Source organism: Thunnus albacares, chromosome 3 (genome assembly GCF_914725855.1).
Source record: "Thunnus albacares chromosome 3, fThuAlb1.1, whole genome shotgun sequence".
Taxonomy (NCBI): Eukaryota; Metazoa; Chordata; class Actinopteri; order Scombriformes; family Scombridae; genus Thunnus; species Thunnus albacares.
Window position 1 is genome coordinate 17810550 of NC_058108.1, and position 26788 is coordinate 17837337.

General features: G+C 40.9%; 1 protein-coding gene across 1 annotated transcript; it reads left to right on the plus strand.

The window, feature by feature from the left end:
- Positions 1-351: 351 nt before the first annotated feature.
- Positions 352-26587, plus strand: tmem132a (transmembrane protein 132A). The gene is made up of 13 exons (XM_044346749.1): positions 352-613; positions 962-1188; positions 1313-1525; positions 1644-1843; positions 3314-3457; positions 3557-3856; positions 3960-4112; positions 5963-6158; positions 6257-6400; positions 13750-13952; positions 15199-15418; positions 15498-15689; positions 25278-26587. The coding sequence occupies exons 1-13, from the start codon at positions 400-402 to the stop codon at positions 26250-26252; spliced, it is 3381 nt and encodes a 1126-aa protein (XP_044202684.1). The 5' UTR covers positions 352-399; the 3' UTR covers positions 26253-26587.
- Positions 26588-26788: the final 201 nt, after the last annotated feature.

Genomic DNA, 26788 nt, shown 5'->3' on the forward strand with positions numbered 1-26788 from the left:
GAAACAGTGTATAGTGGTTTCTGTATGTGCATGTTGTGTTGCCTCATAAGGATTATTGGTGACTCACATTCAACACACTGACAAATTAAATTCATGTGTACAGTAGGCTATACAACTGTTTTGCATGAGCAGAACCTGATTTTGGAAGAAAAAGAGATGCTATACTTGTTATGGCTTTTTTAACACATTGGAATATTCATATTGAAGCTTGATGCAATATACTCAATGATGAAATTTTTCAATATCCACACATGGCAGACAGTATTGGTAAGGTTGGGTAAAATAATAACTTGAAGTTACACTAAAAGATGAAAGCCATGAAGACAAAAGTATGATTAAGGTCTGGTAGGCGACTGAAATGAGATGGCTAATTTTAGGGAAATATGGTCATAGTTGGACATGGTCAACTATGACCCTATTTCTGGTGCTCGGTGTTGCTTCTGGGTGAATATTACAAATGCAGAACTTTTTAATATTGCCTTGATTCACAGCAGTGGTCACATAAAACTGTGTTGCATTAGGTCTGCAGTGATGGGAGATGTCAGCTGGTCTGGTGTGTGGTGGGGCAAAGGAAGAGTTAGGATGCTGTTGCTCTTTTGGATTTTCATAGTAGGTAAGTCTTTACAATGGCAATTAGATTTTTTGTCTGTGTTACATTAGAAAATCAAAGAAGGGTTCAATAGCTCATATTTCTGTTTTCAGAAATCTTTCATGTTCATTCCATCTTTAGTGCTATTGGCTCCTTGTTGTTTTGATTCTTCTGCCCTTTCAGCTATTCGGCAAACATGAATTGTCACATAATTTTCCCTTTTCACTGTTTTCCTTAAATATTAAAATCACCTTCAAAAAGTAGGATAATTGTGCCTATTTTTTGAGGTAGATTTCTGTTTTCTGAACACATCTCAGTTTCTAATCTTTTTGTTTACTCCTCCTCCCTCATCTTCCTCTTTGTTTCCTTCAGTCCCTCCATCTTTTCTCCAGCCTCCTCTCCCTCTGTCTTTGCCGGTCCACATGTCAGTCGTCCCTCCATCCTGGCAGTTCCTCCCTCTGTCCCAGGCAGAGCTGGGCCCTCTCTTCTCCAACTTTAGCCCTTTCTCCTTCTCCCAGAGCCTGTTCATGTTGCCCCCACCTGGCCGGGCCTCAAGACCGGGCCTTCAGGCCTCATTTGGCTCTTACTCGGTCACACAGGTAAGAGGAAAAGGAGAGGACAGATGAGATTTGTAGGTGACTTGAATGAGGATGGCACTGCATGCAAATTCCACTACAACTGCTAAAGCTAACTAGCTAAACACCTCTCTGTCTCTTTCCATAGCTCATATCAGAGCCTGTCCTCCCTCTCTCTCCTCCTCTGTCTGCCTCCCTCCTCTCAGAATATGTGGAGAGAGAGAGGGATGAGGGAGGGCAGGAGAGATTCAGGGTGAGGGCTCTGTTCCACAAGCGTGGTGACGCTAGCACCAAAGGGACCTGCATTACCCTGCATGCATTCAAGGAGACAGAGGTGCACAAGGCCTCCTGTACTACACAGGTGAGGCCCAGTTTCTCTCTCAACCTAGTGTTTCTCTTGTTCTTTCTGTCTTTCTTGCTCATCCCTTTGACCATTTTCCTTTCCTTCCTTTTATCTCCATCACCTTGCTGTTTCCTAGCCTCCTCTAGGACTTTGCGTGGTAGCTCTGACGCTGCCCAGTGACTGGTTCAAAGATCAACACTCTAACCAGTCAAATCAAGATTTGGACAAGTGGCTCAGTAACATTCAACCCCATCGGCGGGTGCAGAAGCGGGAGCGGGACGGACATCATCACGTCAACTTTGTCGACCGTCGGCGTGCGTCTTCTCCTTCACTGAGGTGAGGTTTAAAAGACATTTAGTTAGTTTAACATGAACTTCCCACAAGGTCAGCACAGCAGGGAGTGGGGAGTGACAATAGTTGTTCTTATTTACATATTCTTCTATTCCTCAGTTGTCAGACAACTGACAAGTATGAAATGGTAATTTAATTGCAGCTCATAAATACTACATTTTAAGCAGCAGTCATTCTCAAGATGTTGTGCTGTGGTAACAAAATCAGTGACACAAACTCTACTACCACACAGCCCCCGTCTCTCACTGGGCAGCACTGACATCATTTTGAAAAAAGCTCAGATCTCCACATACACACTCAAACACCAAGCTGGCATTTTAAGATTTATACACTCAGAAGTTGTTTTGGAAAAGCTCTTTTTTGTGGGGAGAAAAACGCAGTTTTAGTCTGGACAGAGGGCTGAAAAACGTGTGTTTACAGTTTTAACTGGCAAACTCTCAGAGCTTACAGGTGGATGTTGGGATGGAGGTGGGGCTTATTAAAATGCTTATGCTATGAACAGCAGCAGTAGCAGCATTAGCAGCAAGTGTCAGCACATCTTTCAGGTCAGTGATGTGGCAGCAGGCCAGGCAACAAATGAGTGGCCAGAGCACTGACGGCTTAGTACTCCACCATGATTAAAAGGGTGCATTGGATATAGTGTATGTTGCAGTGAGAAGAGGATGTCAAGTGAGTGTTCAGTCATTTATCATTGATTTTTTTCCCCTTTAGCAGGCTTTTCTTTATTTTATTGGCATGAGTATTCTGACATGTCAATTTTCATTCCAGTAGATAGTTAGTTGCTAGGAAAATTCTTACACTCAAACAGCTTCCACAGGGTGTTAATATGGGTGGCTGTCCACTTCCCACTTTTGTCATTGACTGCTTTGCTTTAGGCAAGATGTTTTTCAATGTCTAACTTCTCCTGGTCAAACCATTCCTTCTTTATCTCTATCACAACAATGACATGGCAATGACAGCTGTAGTCATTTTGTCTTGTTTTTCTGGTTCTTTAATATGACTACTGACACTGTATTGACACTGATTTGTTATGCTTTTGCTGATTTCTGACAACAGGACTTGAGGCTCCACAGTGTGAAGCTGGGTAACATTTTTGTGAATGAAACTTGTAAGGCATGGATTATGCTAATAATCAAATCTCAATGTGCACCTCCTCATGAATAGGTGGCCTTCATGAAACATATCTGACACTGGTTAAGAGTTTTCCAAATCCAACTTCAAACACTCATGGACAACGGTAAAGAATGTTTGAGATTAGAATACGAAAATGTTCTTGCATGAAGCAAACTGTCTTCAGCCAAAAGAAATAGATCCAGTTTTGACAGGGAAATTGTACATGTACCAATCTGTTTCAAGCAGTTTCCATAGAACCTTCTTCTCCTCCTATAAATTTTAGGCAATGCTGACTCATTTATCAGTTGCCTGTGTGTCAGATTAATTTATCCCTTCATTCAGATACCATCCAGATGTTGATGGGAGCACCCAAGGGGATGTTCCACAGGCCCTCAGACCATACCAACGTGGCCCCATGAGAAACCAAATACAGCTTTACTACTCTTCCTTTGACACAGTGGCCAACATAAAGCTTACACAATCTGGGTATGTTGAGGAAAATATGAGACTCCTTGAGCCTTTAATTCTCTCTTTGCTGCTCTCAAATTTATTTCAGTGTGTTTGTCATTTGCCAACATCTGTCAGTGTCCCTCTTCCCATTGATCATCCATCCAGATGTATGGAGGACAGAGTGGCTCAGTCTCAGAGGCAGCTTTTCCATATCAAAGCAGTGACACTGAGGGATGTGGAGGAGGAAGAGAAGGAAAAGGAGCAGAGCAGGACCAAAGAAGAAGAAGCCTGTTTGAATGAGCAGGAGGAGGAAGAGTTTAGCTTGGATCCACATGTCTTGATTCGTTATCACAGGGGGCCAGTCCTGATAGGACAGCCAATCAGGGTGTCTGTGAATCTGAGAGCTAACTTCAGTGCTGAGTTTGTTGTCATAAGGTAAATGCGAAATGACGTATATAAGCCCAATGACTTCTGTTTTGTATGTGTTTTTTGTTACTAATAATGTGTGCTGTCACAACTGCCATCAATTGATCCACAGGCTGAAAGTGAAAAAGGGACTGGTGTCGATGGTGGCCCAGCGAACTCTGACGTCTGAGCTGTGGGCAGTGACCCTGGAAAGAAGCCAAGGCTCAAAACATGATGTGGTGTCCATCCTCTGCCACAAACACAGCACAATAAAACACACACACAAGTAGGTCAAGAGTTTAATTCCATCTCAATTCATAGTGTCCATGAAACTTTGCAGACAAAAATGTTGACAGTTCCTTTAGCGAATCTTTTCATAACTGAGAACAACACCTCCATCCATACTGACAGTAAAACCAAAAGATAGAAATACAGTGCAGACACCCAAACGTGTTCATTTAAACAAAAACCACTCTCAAATGCTGAAGTTAATAACATTTAAGCACTTTGTGTTGAATGCAGCATTTAGGGTCATCTTTAAGTTCTCACTATGCTTCCAACAAAGTGCTTGTTGGATTGTCTAACCACAACTGAAACACCCTCCCAACACAGCGAAATTATGGGAGGCTGCATCCAGCAGTTTTTGTAAACAACAATCACACAGTGATTGGCCAGGTGTAAGGAGGGGGGATCATATGCTTCTCTCTTTAGCTCTCTTTTTTTATTCTTCACCCAACTACGTCTGCCACTTTTTGAGTGTACAATTGAGTGCAACATCATGAATGTCTTCTAGAACAGACTGGCTGAAAGTGTGCATTGTTATCCTCAATTGTATGATTCAACACGTCTCACCTTTTGTAGAAATACTTTTGTCTTTAGACGTGGTTAGACCACACTTTGTAAGACTTAGTTAGTTTGAAGCATACTGATACCTTTAGACTGTATATGCAGGGTCACCAAAAGAATTGCTTTTCACTGGTTTGAGCCATTTTTATACTATTGGGAGAGCAATGACGGCAAACTTTGCGCAGCACTATCTTGGGAATTGCACACTGCTCTGATTTTACACTTCACTGCTGCGCTCATAGTTGAAATGCTTTGAATTTGAACCCTGGTAGCTACACTAGATTTAGAGCTATGAGTTACAAATAAATGTGTATCGGCTTTTCTTCAGCATAACTTCAGATTCCATACACGCTCCATGCAAGTACATGAAAACACGCTTCGAGCTATGCAAGATCGATTTCACATGTTCTTGCGTTCTGTGGGTATGGATGTGAGAATTCTTAACACAACGCAAGCACAGTCTCAGCTTTGCAACTGGGGCTGCTATAGCATGAAACAAGAGAGGGCTGAACTATTTTGTTTGGGTTCACTTCCGCTAAAAATAATCATGCTGACCAGTTGGACAAAGCTCTAACTGAACTTCGTCTCCTCTTCATTCAAACAGGAATCCTCTGTCCGTCCTCCGTGAGTGAAAGGTTGCACATCACATCTTCTGTGTTTTCTTTTTTTTTGTCTTTGGAGCAGCAAACACAGCAGTATACATTCCTCCACTGACACCATGTTTGTTTACTACTGTGGATATTACTGTGGTCATGGAAATGCTCTGATAAGCCTGAACTAGCCTATATCACTGACATTGAGGACTGAGATTGATCACTTCCACTGGTGCGCAAGAGTGCATGACACGATTATTGAGTATGTTTACCAGAGTCTCATGTTTGTTTTCAGGCCTCTCATTTAGGAGGAAAATGCCAGTTTGCGTTATATAAGGAATCATTTAACTCAAACTAACTGAAATGATTCCTTCATGTTTTGAAAATAAATAATTTATGCTTCAAAATGACTGAAGGTGAATGACATCCTTTTAATGTGAATTCCCTTAAACCCTTAAATTGGAGAATAGTTTGCCAGCAAATTAGGTAGTTTTGCTCACACAAAGATTTGGATCAAAATCAAAATGGTTCATTTGTAGGGAATATGAGACTGTAAAATACACTGATCAGATTTACTTTCAAAACATTTTAAAAACAACATTTCTAGCAGCGGTGAGCCCATGTTCAATCATGTTAACTAACTTTGAAACCATTTTGATGGCTGTAGTTTGAGTAAAATCTGTCTGTCCCCCTGCAGTCCCGCTGTCCTCCAGCAGGTGGTGTGTCTGTCAGTCGACGGCCTCAGGCGAAGTTTTGGTGTTGCCATGACGGTGTCAGCTAATTGGTGGGTGGAGTACTCTGGACGTAGTAACCCTACATTGTCACATGGAGCAGCAGTGAGCATCTTCTCATTCACTGATCGACACATTTTTGGCATCACTCCCGTCACAGAGGTACTTCATTCATTCAGTCCCAACCCAGAGACTAGCATTCATCTAATCTAATTTGTTTAAACATTTTGATTATGTGTTTTCTGATTCTTTGTCCCCAGAGCAACACAATCATCAACACAGCAATACTAACCAACCAGCCTGTGTCACTTCCTGTCATTGTGCTGTCCATAAGCCATGATGGGAAGGTGTCAGATGTCACCTCTGCAGTCATGTGTCACTCAACCAACACGAACATTGTCAAGGTACACATTTTACTAAAAAGATCAGTCTGACATTTCAAAAAATATAGGTATACTTGTTTATCACATCACTCAGATTCAGAAGAATCTGAGGAACATGATAAAGAATCATCAGGACAATTTTAGCCTAGTTTTTACAAAAAAAAGAGTTAACTCAAGGTCCTATTACTAGCTTTTTCCACTAGTAAACATTCAACTCTCAACATCTCACAGTCTTCCTCGGCTGATGGAGTTTGCTGATTTTAGCCTAGCATAGCACAAAGACTGAAATGTGAAATATGGAGCAAAAATTCAATGTCAAACTAGATAGTTAACAATGTACTCATAGTTAGTAATGGTCATTTATTTAAAAATGAACTAATGCTATGATATGCTAATGCTAATATTATACTGCGACCTCTCCTGCGAACAGAGGGAATGTTGAATGTGTAGTTACCTGACTTGGTATCAAGGATAAATTTGACAGTTGTTTAAAGCTGCATTCATTGATTTTTTGACCACTTGGAAGCAGTGCAGTAAGCTATAAACACAAGTCTGACATTATCTTATCACCTAAAGTTTATAAGGTGAACATGTTAGCAAACAGTTGACTATTTACAAATCCAGCAGTCACAAAGAAAAGTTAGCATTCATATTGAGCCAGATAACATTGGCATTTATTTCATTTGAGTCATGTCTGTGTCCCTCTAATGACCTATTCACTCTCCTTTTAGCTCTAGTTTGGTCCCCACCAACACCTATGAAAAATATTTATCAGCTAAATCTCTTTAGCTGATAAATGCTCCATTATGTTCACCAGCTAGTTGCTAACTTGGTGCAGGTGGTTTATTTGATAATGATGGTTCATCCAATCACCTGCCAAGTATTTTTTGAAAGTGCCTGCCTTTTTCCAAACAGTTGCCAAGGACAACTTCTCAGGTTAGGTTAGGTCTGTAGTGATCTGAGCAGTTCCCATACCGGACCAGGATGAAGCCTGTCAGCAAGCTCTCAATGGTGCACCTGTAGAAGCTCGTAAGGATGCTGGCATTCATGCCAAACTTCCTCAGTCTCCTAAGGAAATAGAGCTGCTGGCAAGCTTTCTTGACCATGGCGTCCGTGTGTAGTGACCAGGAGAGGTCCTCGATGATGTGCACACCGAGGAACTTGAAGCTGCTGACCCTTTCGACCTCAGCATCACCAATGTCAATGTGGAGGTGTCCACCCCCCTGCCATCTCCTGTAGTATACAATCATCTCTTTAGGTTTACTGACATTGAGAGAGAGACACTAACTGCTGGTTAGTGTCTTCGCCTCCTCTCTGTAGTCATCGTCATCAATGTCCATGATGAGACATGTTTGTGCGCTGCTGCGCGTCCTGTGTGTGTAACAAGCAGAGTGTATGTTGTGCACCCACCTGTGTAGGCGCACATTACTGTCTTGATAATGCGCCCTTAAACAGTGAAACATTGCGCCATTGACTTAAGACCAGGATTTTGTTGGTCAATAGCGCAATCGCTCTCTGCTGCCTCAAGATAGCAATGCGCCAACAATGCGCCTGACCACACCTTACTTTTAGACCAACATGCCCATGGGCACAAGTGCCATTGCTATTTTAACAACGTGGGCGCTGGACGGGAAACTGCTTCAGTCTTGAAATAGCAAAGAGACTTGTGCTGCACTTAGCGTCGCACTGCGCCGGGCGTAAGATAGGGCCCCTTATCTATGTGCAAGACATACAAAATATAGTCTACAAAGCTGACATGTTAACAGTATGGGTGCAACGGATCACAAACCTCACAATGCGGATCGTATCACGGATCGGATCATTTTTAGGATCAGCAAAAAAAAAAAAATTCTGTAACACACTTACAGCAAGGAACAGCAAGGAACTTTTGCCCATGGTCTTAAATGAAAACAACATTTAAGAAAATAACATTCCAGATGTCCAATGTTGAAATAAAATAAAATATATAAAATATTCAATGCTCAATTATTGTTAAATTAAATTGCAATATGAAGCATGATACCTTCCTCTTTTAAACACGGTAGTGAATGAAACAGCCTGTGTCCACATCATCAAAACCTGGTGATAACTTAGGAACATGAACACGTCTTGTCCTGCAGCTTGTTGAATGAGCCACCAAACAAACATTAACCGGAAAAGTACACTGCTAACGTCAGTTAGCAGCTACATAGCTAATTAAAGCTGCAAGCAGTGTATGTAGATGTCTTCAGACCCGGGCTGTTCTCAGACAGTGCAAGAAGGAGATAAACATCACTTTCTTTGTCCACTATTTTGCCCGCCGTTGGGGCTGCTTTACTGAAATTTCGTAGGGGGCGCTATTCAGCCAGTTTGCATCACTGATGAAACATTGTCATGTACACGTGTTCAGGCCGGGAGTCTTATCAAACATGTAAAGTTTGGTGCAGACTGGAGCATTTACAATAAAGTTATAGCAACTTCCTCTGTCATGGCGAAACATCAAATCTCAATTGTGTGAGGATGAGAATTTTCTGCAGGGTGAGACATGGCTGCCTTGCTCACACCTGTGTCATAAAAATCATGCAAGTTTTGTGCCCATTCACTTGAATTTCAATTAGTAAATTGAAAACCCTTGATGAGTTTGTGTGTAAAACAAATTAATTTCCTAATTTTCATCAAGTCTATTTTTAGGAATGTAAAGACTTTTAACTAGGGATGCACGACATTAGATTTTTTCCGATATCCAATATGCTGATATTTCCAACTCATTGTGGCTGATTGCTGATGCCGATATATGCACATATTTTTACCAGCTGGCTGAGGAGGCTATTATGCATGCGAGCATAGATTATACAATGATCAAGAAAGACAATATATGAAGGAAGAACTTAAGAAGACTGGAGTTCAGTAGCTCAGCATTAAAGTTCTTCCCTCATATAGGCTATAGTCTTTCTTGATCAGTAGTACAATATATGATTGCATGTGTAATAGTCTCCTCAGCCAAGTGGAAAAAATATGTGCATATATCAACATCGGCAACTGGCAAAAATGACAGTCAAAAAGTGATCATGTTAAATAATCATGATCTCAATATTGAACAAAAATGATTGTGATTATGATTTTTGCCATAATCAAGCACCCCTAAAAACAGCAAATTGTGATTTACATACACGCGCACACACACACACACACACACACACACACACACACACAGAGTTTAAATATGTATGTGATAAATTGTAAATATGTATGTAATGAATTGTTTTCTTTAAGAAACTGTTACTTGAACATTTTTCGGTGTGCTCCTAAAGTTATATGTATGCTCCTAATTTCTTTCATTTAGGAGCACATGTACTCCTTGAAAAAAAGTAAGGATTGAACACTGCTGTCAGATGTTACACTAAGTAACTGGAGTGTGGTGCAGTCCAAGGGCTTCTGTCACAGGCATTTAGATGTTTTCAGACCTGGGCTGATAGGCCTGACTTCACCCATCCCCCCCTCCCATTCTCTCTCTCTCCCTCTCAGCTGGAGAGAAGGATTTCAGAGTACTCTTCTTGTGAAATATCCTCATAAATCCCATGACTTTGGCCAAATCCTACATAAAAATCACATTTTTTGTAGGAATTTTCATCACAAATCCATTGATACAGGTTTGAAATTGGTCGGACTTATAGTTTAGATGTAAGACAACCCAGTTTGGCACATAGTCCATGCCCAGAGATTGCCTCCCCATTGGTTTACATGTAAGGTGTAATGTCACACTCCAACTTTCAGGGCTTACTAGATCTAAACCATTTGAGTTATTGCAAAGTTTTTAATAACTTTTGTTCAGCACAGTGTGATAAGTCATGTATTAAAGTTTGAAGCCAATACCATTAACGCCTTAGGAGGAGATAGCATTTATTCAAGGTCCAAAATTGGCACAAAATCGTACTTTGAAATTGAGATTACAGACTTCCTGTTGGATTTAGGTCAGGGATGTCACTATATGATTTGTAGGTCTTGATGAGACGAATAATTGAGTTTTGATTCGATCTCTCTACGACATTCCTACGGGCCGTGGCGGCCTTTTTAGATACATAGGTGGCGCTCTCGAGCACATATTGGCACTTTAGGGGTTAATATTTACATTTTATCAAATTTTTCACCAGACCTGATGTGCGTGCCAAATTTGGTGAGTTTTTGAGCATGTTTAGGGGGGTCAAATTTAGAGTTAAAGTGGCGGATTAATAAAGAAAGAATAATAAGAAAGAAACAAACACACGAAAAACAATAGGGTCTTCGCCCTTTGGGCTCAGGCCCTAATGAGAAAGAAACAAACACACGAAATACAATAGGGTCTTCGCCCTTTGGGCTCAGGCCCTAATAAGAAAGAAACAAACACACAAAATACAATAGGGTCTTTGCCCTTTGGGCTCAGGCCCTAATAATAATAAGAAACAAACAAACACACAAAATACAATAGGGTCTTCACCCTTTGGACTCAGGCCCTAATAATAATAAGAAACAAACAAACACACAAAATATAATAGGGTCTTCACCCTTTGGACTCAGGCCCTAATTAGCTGCTCAGCTGCAGCACATTAAACAGCAGGTAAACGTACCTGCAAATGTCACCTCGGACCCGTTAGATGCTGGTTTGATCATCGCTCTTCAAAATCCCTGTTAGCAACATGCTGTCTGTCCATGACCTGTACTTACAGCAGTTTGTTTAATTTGTCTTAAATGAGACATTAAATTTTGCAATTAATCCGCAGTTCACATGCGTGCCGAACCGTGGGGGGCGATCTGTACGGATCACGGATCAACTATGATGTGTTACACCACTAGTTAGGGACCGAGCCCAAAAGGCAAAGGCCTTACCTAAGGGCGAGGGCCCTATTGTTTTTCGTGTGTTTGTTTCTTTCTTTCTTTCGTTATTATTAAGGGACATCACACCTAGATTTGACCCCCTAAACATGCTCAAAAACTCACCACATTTGGCACGCACATCAGGTCTGGTAAAAAATTTGATAAAATGTAAATATTAATCCCTAAAGTGCCAAAACGTGCTCTTTAGCGCCACCTATGTAACTAAAATGGCCGCAATGGCCTGTAGGAATGTCGTAGAGAGATCAAACCAAAACTCAATTATTCATCTCATCAAGACCTACAAATCATACACTGACACCCTTGACCTAAATACAACAGGAAGTCTGCAATTAGCCTTTCAAAATAAGACGAACAAATGTTATCTCCTCCGAGGGCGTTAATGGTATTGGCTTAAAACTTAAATAGGTGACTTATGACATTATGCTGAAAAAAAGTTGTTAAAAACTTTGTAATAACTCGAGCAGTTTGCCTGAAAGTTGCATTGCCACATCACACCTTACAATGTAAAACAATGAGGAGGCAATCTATGGGCATGAACTTTGTGTCAAACAGAGGCTTCTGACGTCTAAATTATATGTCTGACCACTTTCAAACCTGTATCAATGGATTCGCCACAAAATTTCCTACTAAAAAATATGATTTTTAATGTAAGATTTGGCCAAAGTAATGGGATTTATGAGGATATTTCACAAGAAGTGTACTCTAAAATCCTCCTCTCAAACTGCTCCTGGTGATGTCACTCCCTCAGTGCTGTGAAACATTCCACAATACACACTCATTATAAAATCACAGGAGGAGCATCAAAAGACTTTAAAAGTCAAACTCTAATATCTCAAAAACAGTTTGACATAGAAAAAACATGTAAATTCAAGATTTGTAAGTCAAAGTCTGGTGACTCATTTAACGTTCAAATGAAGTTTGTATCTAAAACTATGTGGAAGCAGTTTTAGAGTTTTCAATTTACCAATTGAAATTCAAGTGAATGGGCCCAAAACTTGCATCATTTTGATAACACAGGTGTGAGCAAGACAGACATGTCTCACCCTGCAGAAAATTCTCATCCTGTCAATCAAACTTTCAAAATAAAAGCACACTATACTTGTAAGAATGTCCCTCATTTTTAAAAAGCAAAATGATCTGATCCCGACGGGCCACACTGCGAGGTCCTGACCAATGCTGCTTGCAGCTTTAATTACACTTGTTATTCTAGTAACTTTAAGCTTATTACTCAATATACAACTCAGCTTAAAAACGAACTGAAGAAATTGTCACAAGCAAGCAGCCAGACCTCCTGCACACTCATTCACTAGTCACACAATATCAACAGGTGACTGAACAACCACTCAATTTAAAACTGGATCAATTCTAAATAAATGAGTGAGTCCAGACAGCTCACAGTAACTTCAACAAGCAAAGTACCTACAGCACATTATATGATCTCTGCTGCATTCTTGTTAAGGAGATAAATTCACACAACAACCACAGAGACATTTAACAATCAGAGATGAAATTAGCAACCAAAGAGACAGAAAGAGAGAAGCTGTATCTGACTCACATTAGTCTATCTGATGTCTTCTTTTTTCTATCATGGAGATGAAGAATCCATGTCATAACGTCCATTTGTGGCTGTTGGTCATCTTGTTAGTTAGTTAACAGAACTTTATGGCTGCTGGTTAACCAGTCTGATATCATTAGCAACAATAACAAACAAGCTAACTCTCCTGGTTGTTTCTCCGGTTGCTTCTCTCTCCAGCCGCTCCCCGGTGGCGTCCTGCTGCTGCTGCGCCACACAGTCCAAATCCATTCTCCGGTTAGCTTAACAAAAGTCCTTAACAGTCCTTCATGGATGTATAAAGACTCCTTGCTACAACTGCTGCTACAACAAGCTAACTGTTGCATTGGCTAATGCAAGAGCTATCTACTGCTCGTTATCTACTGCTGCTACTCTGCTTTACAGTGGAGAGAATTGAAGATGAAATCTGGAAACTATCATTGGACCAACGCAATGTCAATATTGCATTCTGGTTGTTGATTGGTTAGGGAGGACGTCCTCCCTTGGAGCGTCATTTTATATGTCTTGGCCAGTCATAGATTAGCATGAAAAAAATGTACATTAAATTGATGGAAGAGATCCTGCCCTGAGGAGGACAGCAGGCACCCATCCTCCTCTACCCTCCACTCCTCCCCACTCTCCCCCACTACCCTCCATCACCACTTCACACACACTGCTCTTTCTCCTCCTTTCCTGCAGGTGTCGTTGTTGAAATTTCAATGATGGATTGTTTCCAAAGAAGAGATTTTTTTTTTTATAAATGATACTGAGATTTGGTAATGGTTTATTTCAATCAAATATTCTTTTTAATATTTTGATCTCTCTCTTGTCTCTCAAAAAATAGAGGAGCAACATCCTCTGCCTCTATGGATCAGCCTCCACTGATATACATACTGTGCAATGGCAGTTTAATTTTGTCTGTCTTTAATAATCTTTTTTGCTTGTCCTCTGTTCATCCTAACCACAGGTGTCCAGTGATTGCTCCACCCTCTTTGTTGACGGCAGCGAATCAGGTTTGGGCAGCACCTGTGTAGTGGTGGAGTTTCTACTTGGCGCACTCAGTGGCTCTGTGTGTCTGGAGGTGTGGGCTCCCTCAGTGCCCCTGCGTGTCTCCTTGGCAGACCCTGTTCTTAATGCCATTGATGGCTGGAACCACTTCACAGAGAAAGGGTATGAGACAGCTTTGATTCCCTACACTTTGTTTATATGAGTTTCTCTATATAAAGAGGTTCACCCCAGACATGATTATATGAAAGGGTTTAAGGGTTACATTTATGGGTTAATTTGACAGTATGTTTCTTATTTAAGACAGAAATGACCTGAAAGTCCCTGTTAGCCCCAGTGATTCCTTAATGTGTTTAATTCAATATGTTTTCAAGGCTGCCATGTTTGTTTTCTTTCATGTAAAGGCCGTGAAACCTTATCAACCAATGTCAAGCACTTTTTGGCCAAAAGAAGGAAACTGTATATCTGCATATACTGTATCTCAGAATAATCCCCTGTTTTGTGCCTTTTCACCAAAAAGACTATAAATAAAAAGCTACTTCAAATGAATTTAAGGTTACATCCATGATGCCAATCAATCTAGACCACAGTATTAGCTAATGTTGGAACAATGTGAATGTCCATTGGAGAGTTCTGAATTAATCCCCTTGTCATCACAGTTCTCATTTCTTAGAGACCCCAGTCTGCAAATATAGTTTAGCGAGTGGTTATAAGGTCCAAAAATGGTTAATGGCTACATTTATATAGCATTTTTGTCCAAAGCCGATGATGCTACTTACTCATACACACTCACCGCAGCAAGTTAGGAGCAATTTGTGGTTATCATCATCATTGTATCATCAGTTCATTATCACATGGTATAATTGAACCCTGAACCTTGTGATTACAGATGACCTGCTCTACCTCCTGAACCACAGCCACCACCCCTATAAGTAGACTAGTCAATCCACAAGTGGTTTATATAGATGTGCAGACATATTGGGGTGGCTGTGGCTCAGGAGGGAGACCGGGTCGTCCACTAATCAGAAGATCGGTGGTTCGATTCCCGGCTCCTCCAGTCCACATGCTGATGTGGCAAGATACTTAGCCCCAAATTGCTCCTGCTTCCTCTGATGGGTTGTGACCTTGCATGGTAGCCCCTGTATGAATGTGATTTGTAGTGTAAAACTGCTTTGAGTGGTTGGAAGACTAGAAAGGCGTTATACAAGTACAGTCCATTTACCATATGCACAAGTTGGATTTGACCAAGATGCATGTAAAGGCTATTGAGGCCGAGAGCTTTAACTATACTCAGAAATCCAAGGTTACTTTTGGAACTTTTGCTACATTCATAGATAAGACTGGTACTGCAGAGTTGTTCATTTGCACTTTGTTTAGTCCTTGATTCCTCCCGTGTGTCCATTTTCCTCAGGTGTGTGCCAGTGTATCAACGCTCCTCAGTCCAGGTTCTGACTCAATTCACAGCTCAGGACTCCCAGAGCAGAACTACACAACTCCTGGGCTCATCCGATTGGTTTGTGGATGTGACAGAGCTGGTCCGTAACTGGCTGAGAGTAGAGGACCCTCGGGTAGCTTCCCTTGGCACCCAAAACAACCTGATTGGTTTACAGCCTGGAAAGACATCTCTCCATGTAGGTGGTGATTATAGATCAAATCAGCTCAACATCTTAACCTACTGAGTATTATCATCATCAACATCATCTCTCTCAGGTTGTCTCTGAGCAATGGGATGGTGTTTTGGGCAGCTGTGACATCACTGTGACCTCTGACACTGTTACCCCTGGCGACCTGTCTGTGCAGGTGGTCAGCGGCCTTGGCATGTCAGTCAAGACCAGCCCTGCCCACCCCTCTGTCATCACAACAACAGTGACAGCCTACAACATCCTATTCAACCATCACCAGGTGAGAGACAGGTGATTTATGATATCCCTCATGAGCAAGTGGATAGGAAATATTTTAGTGCAGACACTAAAAATTTCCAAAGAAAGCCATTCCTCAAATATTAGCATTGAGTTGTGGCCAGCACAATGCAGGTTGCTGGTAAAGGCTGGCTATAAAGGTGGTTAAAGTAACATTCACTACATTGGCTAACATGGTTAACTAAGCATAATGTATTGTTGTACTGTACATTTTCACAACATTTTTTCCATCAGTTCAACAATAGAGTCGTGTCATACCCACCACTCTGCTGCTCTCAGTTACCATCTTTTGCAACACTAGCAGTATGGTTATAGGAATGGCATTGTCGGTTGGTCAGGCCATCACTTTGCTCCAGACCAAGTGGCAACAACCACGGCTTGAAATTGAAGCCAATGTGGAAGTTCCTTAAGTTCCTCCTTTCCTTTTTAAAACTGTGCTTTTACTTTGTATTCAAGTATTTTTTGGGCCAGTAATCTACTTTTAACTTTGCTACATTTGCCATTTATTCCTTCATTACAACTAGTCTGTTATCTACTTACATTAACCGAAATGAGCTGTCTTCAGAGCTGTGCACACGTGGTTACACAGGAGAGCTTTAACCAGTCTCCAGTGCGGTACAGACATGCACTTGTGCCAGATATTAATGAGCTGGGCAAATGCAAAATTTGAGAAAATCAGGAAAATACCTTTTCAGTTCAAGGTTTGGTTGTTCTACTAATGTAACTCAAGTCCAGTAACGGCACACTATGCCACTGGTGGCTGTGTTGGAAAGCAGCTTGCATCACCCTTTCACAAGCCAGCAGAAATACCTTCAATTTCCATTAATGGCATATTAAAAGCGTATTTAGTTGATGCAGAACAAATGTTAGCTACACACTGTATAAACATCTAAGTCAGATGATCACTGGAGTGATTCTGATATATAAACAGAATCCTCTCATTGCACAGAGCATGGCATTCTTTTTTATGGAAATGAGCTTATTTCTTTTCTCTAATTTGCATTGGTTGCTATTTGTTTTACAGTGATGCCCGCTGGTGAATTCAGTAAATGGAATGTCGCCGGTGATCTTGGCTTTCACTCAGTAGGCCACCAGTTGTTATTTATTCAGGAAATTTTTGAGAAGCATAGGAAGAGAGCAAATATGGGTGAATAGTCACAGGTCTCCCTAGTTCATTCAACAATGGCTGCTCCCGTTTTATTGCCACAATAATTATTTACATTATAAAGATTATGTTCATAGATGCTTTAGGAATGATCATATTGTATTAGGTACCTGTGCTATTGGAAAAGGCAAATCATATGCAGCACCCTTCATATCAAAGAAAGTGCTTTGATTGGCTACATATCCTTATCTAGATAACAACAGATAGGCTACAGGCTACAAAAATAGACTACGCAGCTAGCTAGTATGATATTAAGTGATCTTATCAATACTTTCATGTAGATAAAAAAAAAAAGCAAAACAATTGTCTTAAACAGAAATAGCTAAATCAGAAATAATCAACATGCAAAAGCAAAGTGCATTCCCTAGAAATAACCATGTTGCACAGTGGCTATTTCTAACCTGATGCGCAGCGTATGTAACACTTATTATTCCAAAAAGAGACTTAAGACTGGACTCAGACTCCTGATCAAAGACTTGAGACTTGGCTTGGACTATAACTCAAAGACTTGAAACTTCATGTGGACTTGTATAAATGACTTGTGAAGACACACTAAACACACTAAACAATATTAAGACACAAAGTAACTTGTACTTTGTGGTGATACGATTCAATTTTTATTTATATAGCACCAAATCACAACAAAAGTCATCTCAGGGCACTTTTCACATAGAGCAGGTCTAGACCGTACTCTTTAATTTACAGAGACCTAGCAATTCCCCCATGAGCAAGCATTTGGCGACAGTGATAAGGAAAAACTCCCCTTTAAGGGGAAATAACCTCAACCATCTGCCTTGACCGGTTGGGTTTCATATTGCTTTTTGTGGAACATTGAACTGCAGCGCTAATTCAGCTAGCTTTGTTGTTACATGTTAGCCTGTTTTCCTCCGTGATCCTTTCTGGTATGTGTGTGTTGCTGCTGTAAATTATGTAAATGTATTTGATAGACATGCCATGAAGGTAACAAAACACATGTGAAAAAGAAATGGTCAAACTGCAGGAATTAGTTTGCTTTGCAACATTGTGTGACTGATTGGCACCCAGCAGCTAACTTGCTCAGACAATAAAGCTGTAGTAGCCCACTACAGTATGTAAAGTGTGTGTAAAGTCAAGCCGGGGCTAGTCCATTCTGGTCCACAGATAACACTTAGCAATACTGTAATACTAGTATTAGTGATGCTGCTGCAGCTCTGTTGCAGTTCCACTATGAATATGAATACTGTCAACAGCCCTCGGTCTCTCCTGTTGCAGTCATATAATCTCACATTGTATCACAGCCCGAAAGTCACACTCAGGTCCGGAGTGGAGCATGGGGAGCTGCAGCTCATTTGCATAGACACAGAAACAGCCCATCCAGAACAGGACAGAAACAGAGGGGTATAGAAGCATGCTAGAATGCATAATCTCAGCTGTATTTTCAGCAAAAAATTTAAAAGACATGTTTTGGGGACCTCAGAGACTTATATTAACTTGTTGAAAAGGAGTATAATAAGTCACCTTTAATGTTGCTCGATACCTGCCATGTTAGTTAGCGTGCAGCGCTCAGTGTTCCCAGTAAGCTATCGTTAGCTTCGGTCTGAGGTAGCGGGGTGTGTTTCCAGAGTGTGAAAGGCAACACACAGCACTCCTTGTTTGGAGGGTCCTGGCTCCAAACAGGAAAGATGGCGTTGACTGTAAGCAGCTCCAATGCAAATCAACAGATGACGTCACACATTGCTACGTCCATCTTTACATACAGTCTATGTTCCAGACTGAAATAACTCAACAAATATTAGATGCATTGCTAGGAAATGTGGTACAGACATCTGTGGTCCCCATGGTTCATATAGCACCATTTAAGTTTTTGATTCCAGTGAAATATCTTGGTATCTCAGGGCTCTACAGTGCAAGTATTTCACTCATATTTTCCTCTAAAAACCTGCTGCCAATTGTTTAAAAACTAGTAGGCCTATTTAAACCTGCAGTGCCGAACTTTAACATATAAATGAACATCCGTGACATTCAAGTCCTTGCCAAGCAAGTTCACACATTTCTGATTAAGCCTATCACCGCCAGATAAATCTCTCTGTATTTCACAGTATACAAAGATTTTAAATCTGGTGTCAGGTTTGACATTCCTGTGCTGGCCGGAAGAATGCATACTGGGTGTGCTTTATGGATAGAGCATGTGCACTAGAAACTTCCGCTGGCCTAGCAGCTAACTTCCGGTTAGATCTCTGCTAACTTGAATGGGGATAAAATAATTTAATTATGCAGCTCTTCTGGGGGAAGGCTGTGGCTCAGGAGGTAGAGCAGGTCGCCCACTAATTGGAAGATTGGCAGTTCGATTCACGGCTCCTCCAGTCCATATGTCGATGTGTCCTTGGGCAAGATACTTAACCCCAAATTGCTCTTGATGGCTGTGCCATCAGTGTGTGAATGTATGTGAATGATTAGATTTCCTCTGATGGGCAGGAAATCCATTGCATGGTAACCCCTGTACCCATTCATCGTATGAATGTTGTGAATGGGTGAATGTGATTCGTAGTGTAGAAGCACTCTGAGTGGTTAGAAAACGAGAAAGGCGCTATACAAGTACAGTCCATTTACCATTTACCATTCTAGACTTTACAAATGTTATCAGACTGAATGGATCAAATTCTGATAGTGAAACAAGTCATTTCGCGTTAGCTGTGTGACACTCAAAAGTATTTATCCTCTGTTTCACAGCCACAACTGTAGCGATGGAGTAGGCTACGGCAGAGCCTACGACGTATACAGGTCAACAGCAGGGATAGACGCTAATATTTTTAAGCACTGGCCCCATGGGCCACCAAGCCCCTAAATTTGGTGGCAAAAGTACATTTTTGGTGGCCGAAATGTAAACTTATGTAAAAACAATAAAGAAAAGGCAATTTAATGCAACTTAACACAACCTTCCTTAACTGTGACACATGAATATACCATATAAATAAAAGAGTTTGACAAAGAAATAGTTTTGAAGAACAACATCTTTATTTATATATTTCTTTATATTTATATTTTAAAGCCATATTTAACAGGTGAACACTGGCTGCAAGTTGAATTACTTGAATGAGCCTCTGATGAGTAGATCAAATCCACCTGAGTGTCATCTGAATGCATGCTTCAATGGGAGGGGTACAACTCAAGGAAATCTGACCTTTTGTACAAAGGAGTTAAGTTGATCAATGCCACAAATTTGCATAAATTTGATTGCCGACCTAGGAATAGTGCAGAATCTTAAATATATCTTCTTTATTTTACACGTCATAACTTCTTGTGTTTCCGAAGTTTCTGAATCCTCAAACTTTCTGATTATTTCAAGGTTTACATAAAAATATTATTTATTTTTATTTATGATTTTTATTGAATGGGACAGTGTACAGTTTGAAACATTAAAGATGCACTGCACCAGAGTTAGCTTAAAGCTAATTTGCATCTGTAGTCCCTGACAAAAAACATACAACAGCACAACAACAAACAGTAAAAAGCAAAAAAAATAAATAAATACACCCAAATAAAATTTGCGAAGTTGTACTTTATGGTTTTAACCGTTTTTTAACATGTTTCTTGAAGTTCAAATTTGGATCCAGTGTCACACTAAGATATTTAAAATCAAATTTAATGTACCTTTGATGAAAATATCAGCATTAGGAGGTTGTACCATAGTTTTAGAGAAAAACACACCTTTTGTCTTGTTTACATTTAGACTCAGACATGATGTCAATGTGTGTCAATGTGTGACCCTTTCCAATGTTATTGCTATTGTTCGCTTAGCAGCAGCTAACTCAGCTGTAGTTCTACATCATGACACTGTTGAGGGAGATCATTAATATATAGGCTAAATAATAGGGGCCCTAACACTGACCCTTGTGGAAAACCCATTGTGCACTTCATGTTACTGGACAGTGTGTCACCAACTTTAACACATTGTATCCTATTGGATAAATAACATTAAATCTTTCCCTCACAGAGTTGATTATTTGAGTAAAAGTATCACAGCCATAGTCCAGATCATCAGAGGACAGTACATCATCCCAGTTCAAGTTGTTAATTTCATTGGTAAATTCTTCTTGCTTAGCTCTGAGTATGCATTGAAGGATCATTGTCTTAGTTGCTGTGGTCTTAAATCTACTTTTAGTCAATTTTCTCGCACATAGGATTAGCTTATGATCTGATAAGCCAGTGACTAAATTATAACTTTTAGTTATTCTTTCTGGTTTGTTAGTAAATATGAGATCGATTTGTGTACTGGAGCATTTTGCAATCCTAGTTGGGCCTTTTACTAGTTGTTCTAGTTGGAATTTCTCTGTGATCATTTTTAATTTTTTCCTCTTAGTTTTATCCTCCCAGTTCACATTAAAATCACCCATAAGTAATAACTCTTTGTTGAGATTGCACTCTTTCAAGACTTCTGTGAGTTGATCATAGAAAGTGTCATCTGCAGAGGGGGACCTATAGACACCTATGATGTTAAAAGACATTTGTTGGGATAACATTATTTTCATCCCAACATATTCTAACGTGTTACCCGCATTATAAACCACACGATGATGTGATTTGATGTTGTCTCTCACATAAAAAAGCACCCCTCCTCCTCTTCCATCAGGTCTGTCTCTTCTGAAACACTGGTATCCGGGTACTGTGAACACACTTGCAGGAGTTGTTTGTTTCAACCATGTTTCAGTCAGACAGAGAAAATCCAGATTTGAGTCAGACACAAGATGAGTTAGCTGATTGCTCTTTGCAGTAATGCTTCTGATGTTAAAATGTCCACCGAATAGCCCCTTTGGTTTCAGCTTCAGGTCCCATAAGACTTTTGCACGATTGACAGTTTGGAAGGTTTAGAATAACCTCTGCCTCCTCACTGCAGGGTTTCAACACGCAGCAGGTTTTGTGAGAGAGACACTGTACCTATCAAGATTTCCACAGCCCAGTAGTGAAAAGTTATTCATGGAGCCATCATGCCTGGTGTTAACAAAGTTTAGTCTGTTAAGGAAGAAGCCCGGCTCAGAAAGTTGCTGCTCATTCTTCACTGGCACCAGAGGAGTCCCAGACACACTCAGGCACAAATCAGCATTGAGGTTCTGCAGCACTCCAGGTGTCACTGGTCCAGGATTTAGCTGAACATCTCCAGAAAGCAGGATCAGCATGAAGAGGAGACCTGCTATTCTCCAAAATGGGGTGGCAGATGACCAGTCCACTGGATCGGTGATTCACTCTGGTACCTGGGCTCGTCTGTGCCGCAGGACAGAGGAATAGATTGCAAAATATCCCAGTAAGTTATGTTAAAAACTCACTGTAGGAGCATCAACTGGCCATGAGCCCCTCAGCACCGGCCCGGTGTACCTGGAACCTCCTCTCGGCCTCAGTGGGGAGAAAAGGCCGCCATCCGGGCGGTTAGGAACCCCAGAAGATCCATGTGGCCAGGACCGTTTCCTTCAATGTTGAGATGGATGTACAGATGGTCTTACTTGATGTTTAATCTGATGTTTATGTTTGAAAACCTGGACTGGCCTGGTAGCAGAGTCGGCAGGGGGGTGAGCTGACCATCTCCCCATCCCGTTGAGTGACCCCCAGTCATATGCCATTGCTTCTTGAGTCCAGGATGCATAGAGAGGTTCCAGCATGCGTGGATTACATTTACCAGCAAGGATCCTTCAAGTTTTCCTCGTTTTAAAAAAAACAACAAAAAAAAACAAACGAAAAACAAAACTCTTCTGTTTCTTTCTTCTGTTTCTGCTTCTTTAGTTCTGTGTCTCCTTTGGAATATTGGTAACAGGTAGCAGTTAGCAGTTGACAGCTAGCTAGTTGTTTTGATTTGAAATACATATCCAAAGATGATGTTTTCTCTTCTGTTCTTGCTGATCAATGCTATTCTTCTATAGAGTCCTTTCTTTCTGAAGATTTTTTAGTGTTAATTTGCAAAATGTTCCACTTTTTTGGGTCCAAGTTTGAGATGTAATCAGGAGCTCACTCCCAGTGCAGCCACTCCTCCGGAATGTTAGATCTTAGAGATTAGAGATTTTAGAGATTTTCAATGTGATCTCAGACTTTTGGAGCTCACTGTATATTATTGGTTTTATAAGGATATAATGTTAAATGATAATTGATCATAAGATCATGCAGATAAGCTTCCGCTGATAACATTTTACTTTTTAGACTGAGACTTGCAGCTTTTGTATGATGAAATCTCTGACAGTGCTACAGCGCCACCAGTAGGGGGACCGAGGTGCCAACTTTTCCTGCTCTATCTGCCTACAAGCCCTTACGGAGGGCACACATTACCTGGCTACAAATATGGATGTATAATAAGAGCTGGATAGGGTGCCGCCCATGGATGTATAATAAGAGCTGGATAGGGCGCCACCGCTCAGCATTGCAGCCAGTTCAGCATTGCATCAGGCTGCCCTCAGTGTATTTAAATTTGAGTCTGTTTGCCAAAGACCTGAGCACACCCACTCACAGCAGAAACAGCAGCATTGTTGACAATGGGCTAAAGACAGTAAGACACAGTAATGATTTAGTGTGAAAGATAAACTGCAGAGATGTTGGCCCATTTCTGAGTTAATAAACTGTGTTACTTGAACATTTTTCACTGTGTTCCTAAATTTCTTTGTGTGCTCCTATGTTTTTCATTTTGGAGCACATGTACTCCTTGGGGGAAAAAGCTAGTGTGGGCCCTGTATATCTACATGATGGATTGGCAAAGAATTGGTGCAGGTGTTCAAGTTTCCCCACAGGTTGAACTGTAAAACTTTTGGGATCTCCTTACATTCCCTCCGAAGCCATTGCCTGGTCAAAAATCGTGTTTGTTCGGGCTCTGAAGGGCAGTGAAGTACTCTTTGCATTAGTTAAATGGCATCAGCTGTTTCATTCATGTTTCACTATGAGTGGCCCATTCATCAGCCGTTTGGCTACCAGCTAACTCATGAATAGCTGAATAGTCAAATTCATGCAGGTGGCCATTTATTACTTGACACTTCTCACTATTATTATGTTTGCTGCCACAGCTCCCTCCACCACCCCAACCTCCTCCTTATGTACTGTTTTTTTATATTGTTCATTTAACTAAGATTTCACTAAGGCTCCACTCTTTTCCTTCAAATGTAACTGTCTCAAATGTCTCTTATGAATTTGACATGACATTTCCATGAGCCTCAGCTGTACTCTAAGAGCTTAGAAGCAAATATTAGCATACTCACATGCTGTTGAGTATTATACCTGTTAGTATGCTCACATTTAACTCAAAGCATCACTGTGCCTCATCAAAGCATCACAGAGCTGCTAGCGTTGCAGTAGACTATAAGTCTTGTTACAGAAATACAGAAATTCCATTCACTTCATTCGTTTAATGTTAAGGTTTCAGTATGCTTCAAACTAAATTTGCTCTCTTTTTTCATTCATCACACATCTATTTTTGTCACTTCTCATGCATACAACCACATGCAACACCAGGAATGCGAGGAGAGACTGTCCAGTATGTTTCAAGCATACTGACACCTTTAAACTATGGTCAATATAACTCAACAGTCCATGCAGATGTTTCCCATGAAACAACTACAAGGAAAGGGAGGGATTATGCACTTTTAGCCACTGGAATACTTTTAGTGTGAAACATCTGTGCAGGAAGTGTTGAGTATCATTGACAGTAGCTTAACTCTGAATGAAAAAAAACAGCAAAGTAGACTCAAAGACAGTATTTCTGTTAGAAAGTATGATGCTGTTGTTGTTTTGATTGGTTGTCTTACTCACCATTCTGCTGCTCTGAGTTTCTCTGTTTACCACTAATAGCCTACTGTTCTCATTCAATAATCATTGCTGATCATTTTTACTATGCCTTCTTTTTATAATCGACAGTTAAACATCTGTTGATGAAATTCTTCATTACACAGATGTTTCACATTAAAAACCTACCAGGAATGGGAGGGTTTATACTATTTCAGCCACTATAAAGCTTTTATGAAATGTCTCTGCAGGGAACGTTGGTTTCTTTTTGACAATAGCTTTACAGCAATCAAAAAACATCACAAGTTAAAGTGGTTGCAAATAATTAGCAAGCATTAGCAGCAAACAGCAGATTAAAACAGGAGTGTATTACAGGAGACACAGCTTTTTAAGATATGATCAGAAATATATATAACAACAAATACATTAGAAATAAAGGCCTGTGCCAAATAAGGGTCTCTCTCTGCTGTTGAGATAAATAAAGGCCTTGCAACCATTATATAACTTATAGTAGGCTGAGACTGATAATGGGACACCTGGCTAATCTTTATAAAAGTAACAATGTAAGTATGCAGTTTGCAAAGTATGCAACATGAAACTGTGCAGTATGCGGTCTACTAAATGTTTTCCTCCTCATTCTCTCTCTCTCTCTCTGTCTCTCTCTCTCTCTCTTTCCAGGAGGCGTCCATCAGTGTTTGGCTCCAGTTCAGCGATGACACCGCCTCCCTCCTCTCCTCCTTCAGTGACCTTCCCTTTTTCTTGCATCTCTCCTCATTGGCTGAGACTGTTGTTGTGGTGACGCCTGGCCCAAGCCAACGCATCTTTGCCCAGGGCGATGGAGGTGGGCCTCTACTGCGTGCAGAGCTTCTGGTTTCATCATGCATTGATCAGTCAATCACCTCAAACTCTATCAGTGAGGGCCATGTGTATGTGACAGACACCAGTGGAGGAGGTGGGACGAGGAGGCTGGCAAGGGGATCTGGTTGGATAAGAGTCAACCTGGACTTGGACTTCCTGCAGCCAGTAGAAAACAAGGATGAGGAAGGCGAGGAGTTTGAGTTTGATATTTCAGACACACTGATTGAGTCAGACAGTGATATCTACTCATCTAACTTTGGCGAGGGTGGAGAAAATGTAGAGAGTGAAAATGTGAACACCAGTAGTGACTACTATGACAAAATTAGCGGGAGGATGACTAATGGAATTTGGAACAAGGTCGGAAACAGAGGGATGGTGAGTCAGAACAATCTGGAAAGAGCTGTGCTGATGCCAAGCCAGGAGGAGGGCACTGTGTACTTCTCTCCAAGCCAGGAGAAAGAAGGAGAGAGAGAAGAGGAAGATGGGCAGGGAGCTCTAGAGCTGGAGGTCGGTGTGAGCACCATCCTCTCTCTGCTCTGTCTCTCTGCCGTCCTCTTCCTGGCAAACTGCCTCCCCTGTGCCCTCCGTGACAGGAGGAGGAAAACAATGGAGGAGAAAAGGGAAGAACAACTTGAGGCAGTCACAAAGGAAAAAGAGGAAGAGGAGCAGAAGGAGAAAGAGGTAGCGAACAAGAAGCTCGAGGAGAGGAAGGAGACCGAAGGTGAAGACAAGCTAAACCGGGAGCAGGAAGAGATCAATAAAGAAGATCTGAAAGAAGTAGAGATCGTTTGCTGATACAGTGGAAACCACTTATAGTGATCACGGTTACAGTGATCAACCACTTATATGGATCAAAAAACGTGGGACAGAATCATTCCTATACAAATGCTGTTTAAGTAATTTGCTAATAGTAATCAATTTTGGGTCTTTTCATACATGAAAACACATAGAATTTTTTAAAAAAATAATTAACTAATTATTTAACTAATTACTAACAGTAGTTCTATTTTACTCCCATGATACACGTATGATACGCAATTATTGGCTGCAGCACCATTACCAGGCGTTGCGGCGCCATCCGCAGGGTTGTGTGGAGGTGTAGGGTGCAGTTGAGGGCTTGTTTATTTGTAACCACTGTGAAACAATTAGAAAATAACGTTTTATTCCTCTCATTCACCGGCTTTCTCGCTACCACTGCATGCTAACTTTACTTTTAACGTTATCAAACGAAGAGAAATGTCCTCCCCTCTTCCTAGTAATGTTTTTGTCCTCCCTCATGACAGGGTTATAGCTCTGATCAGTCTTATCACCAGCTGTGATTGGCCACCGCA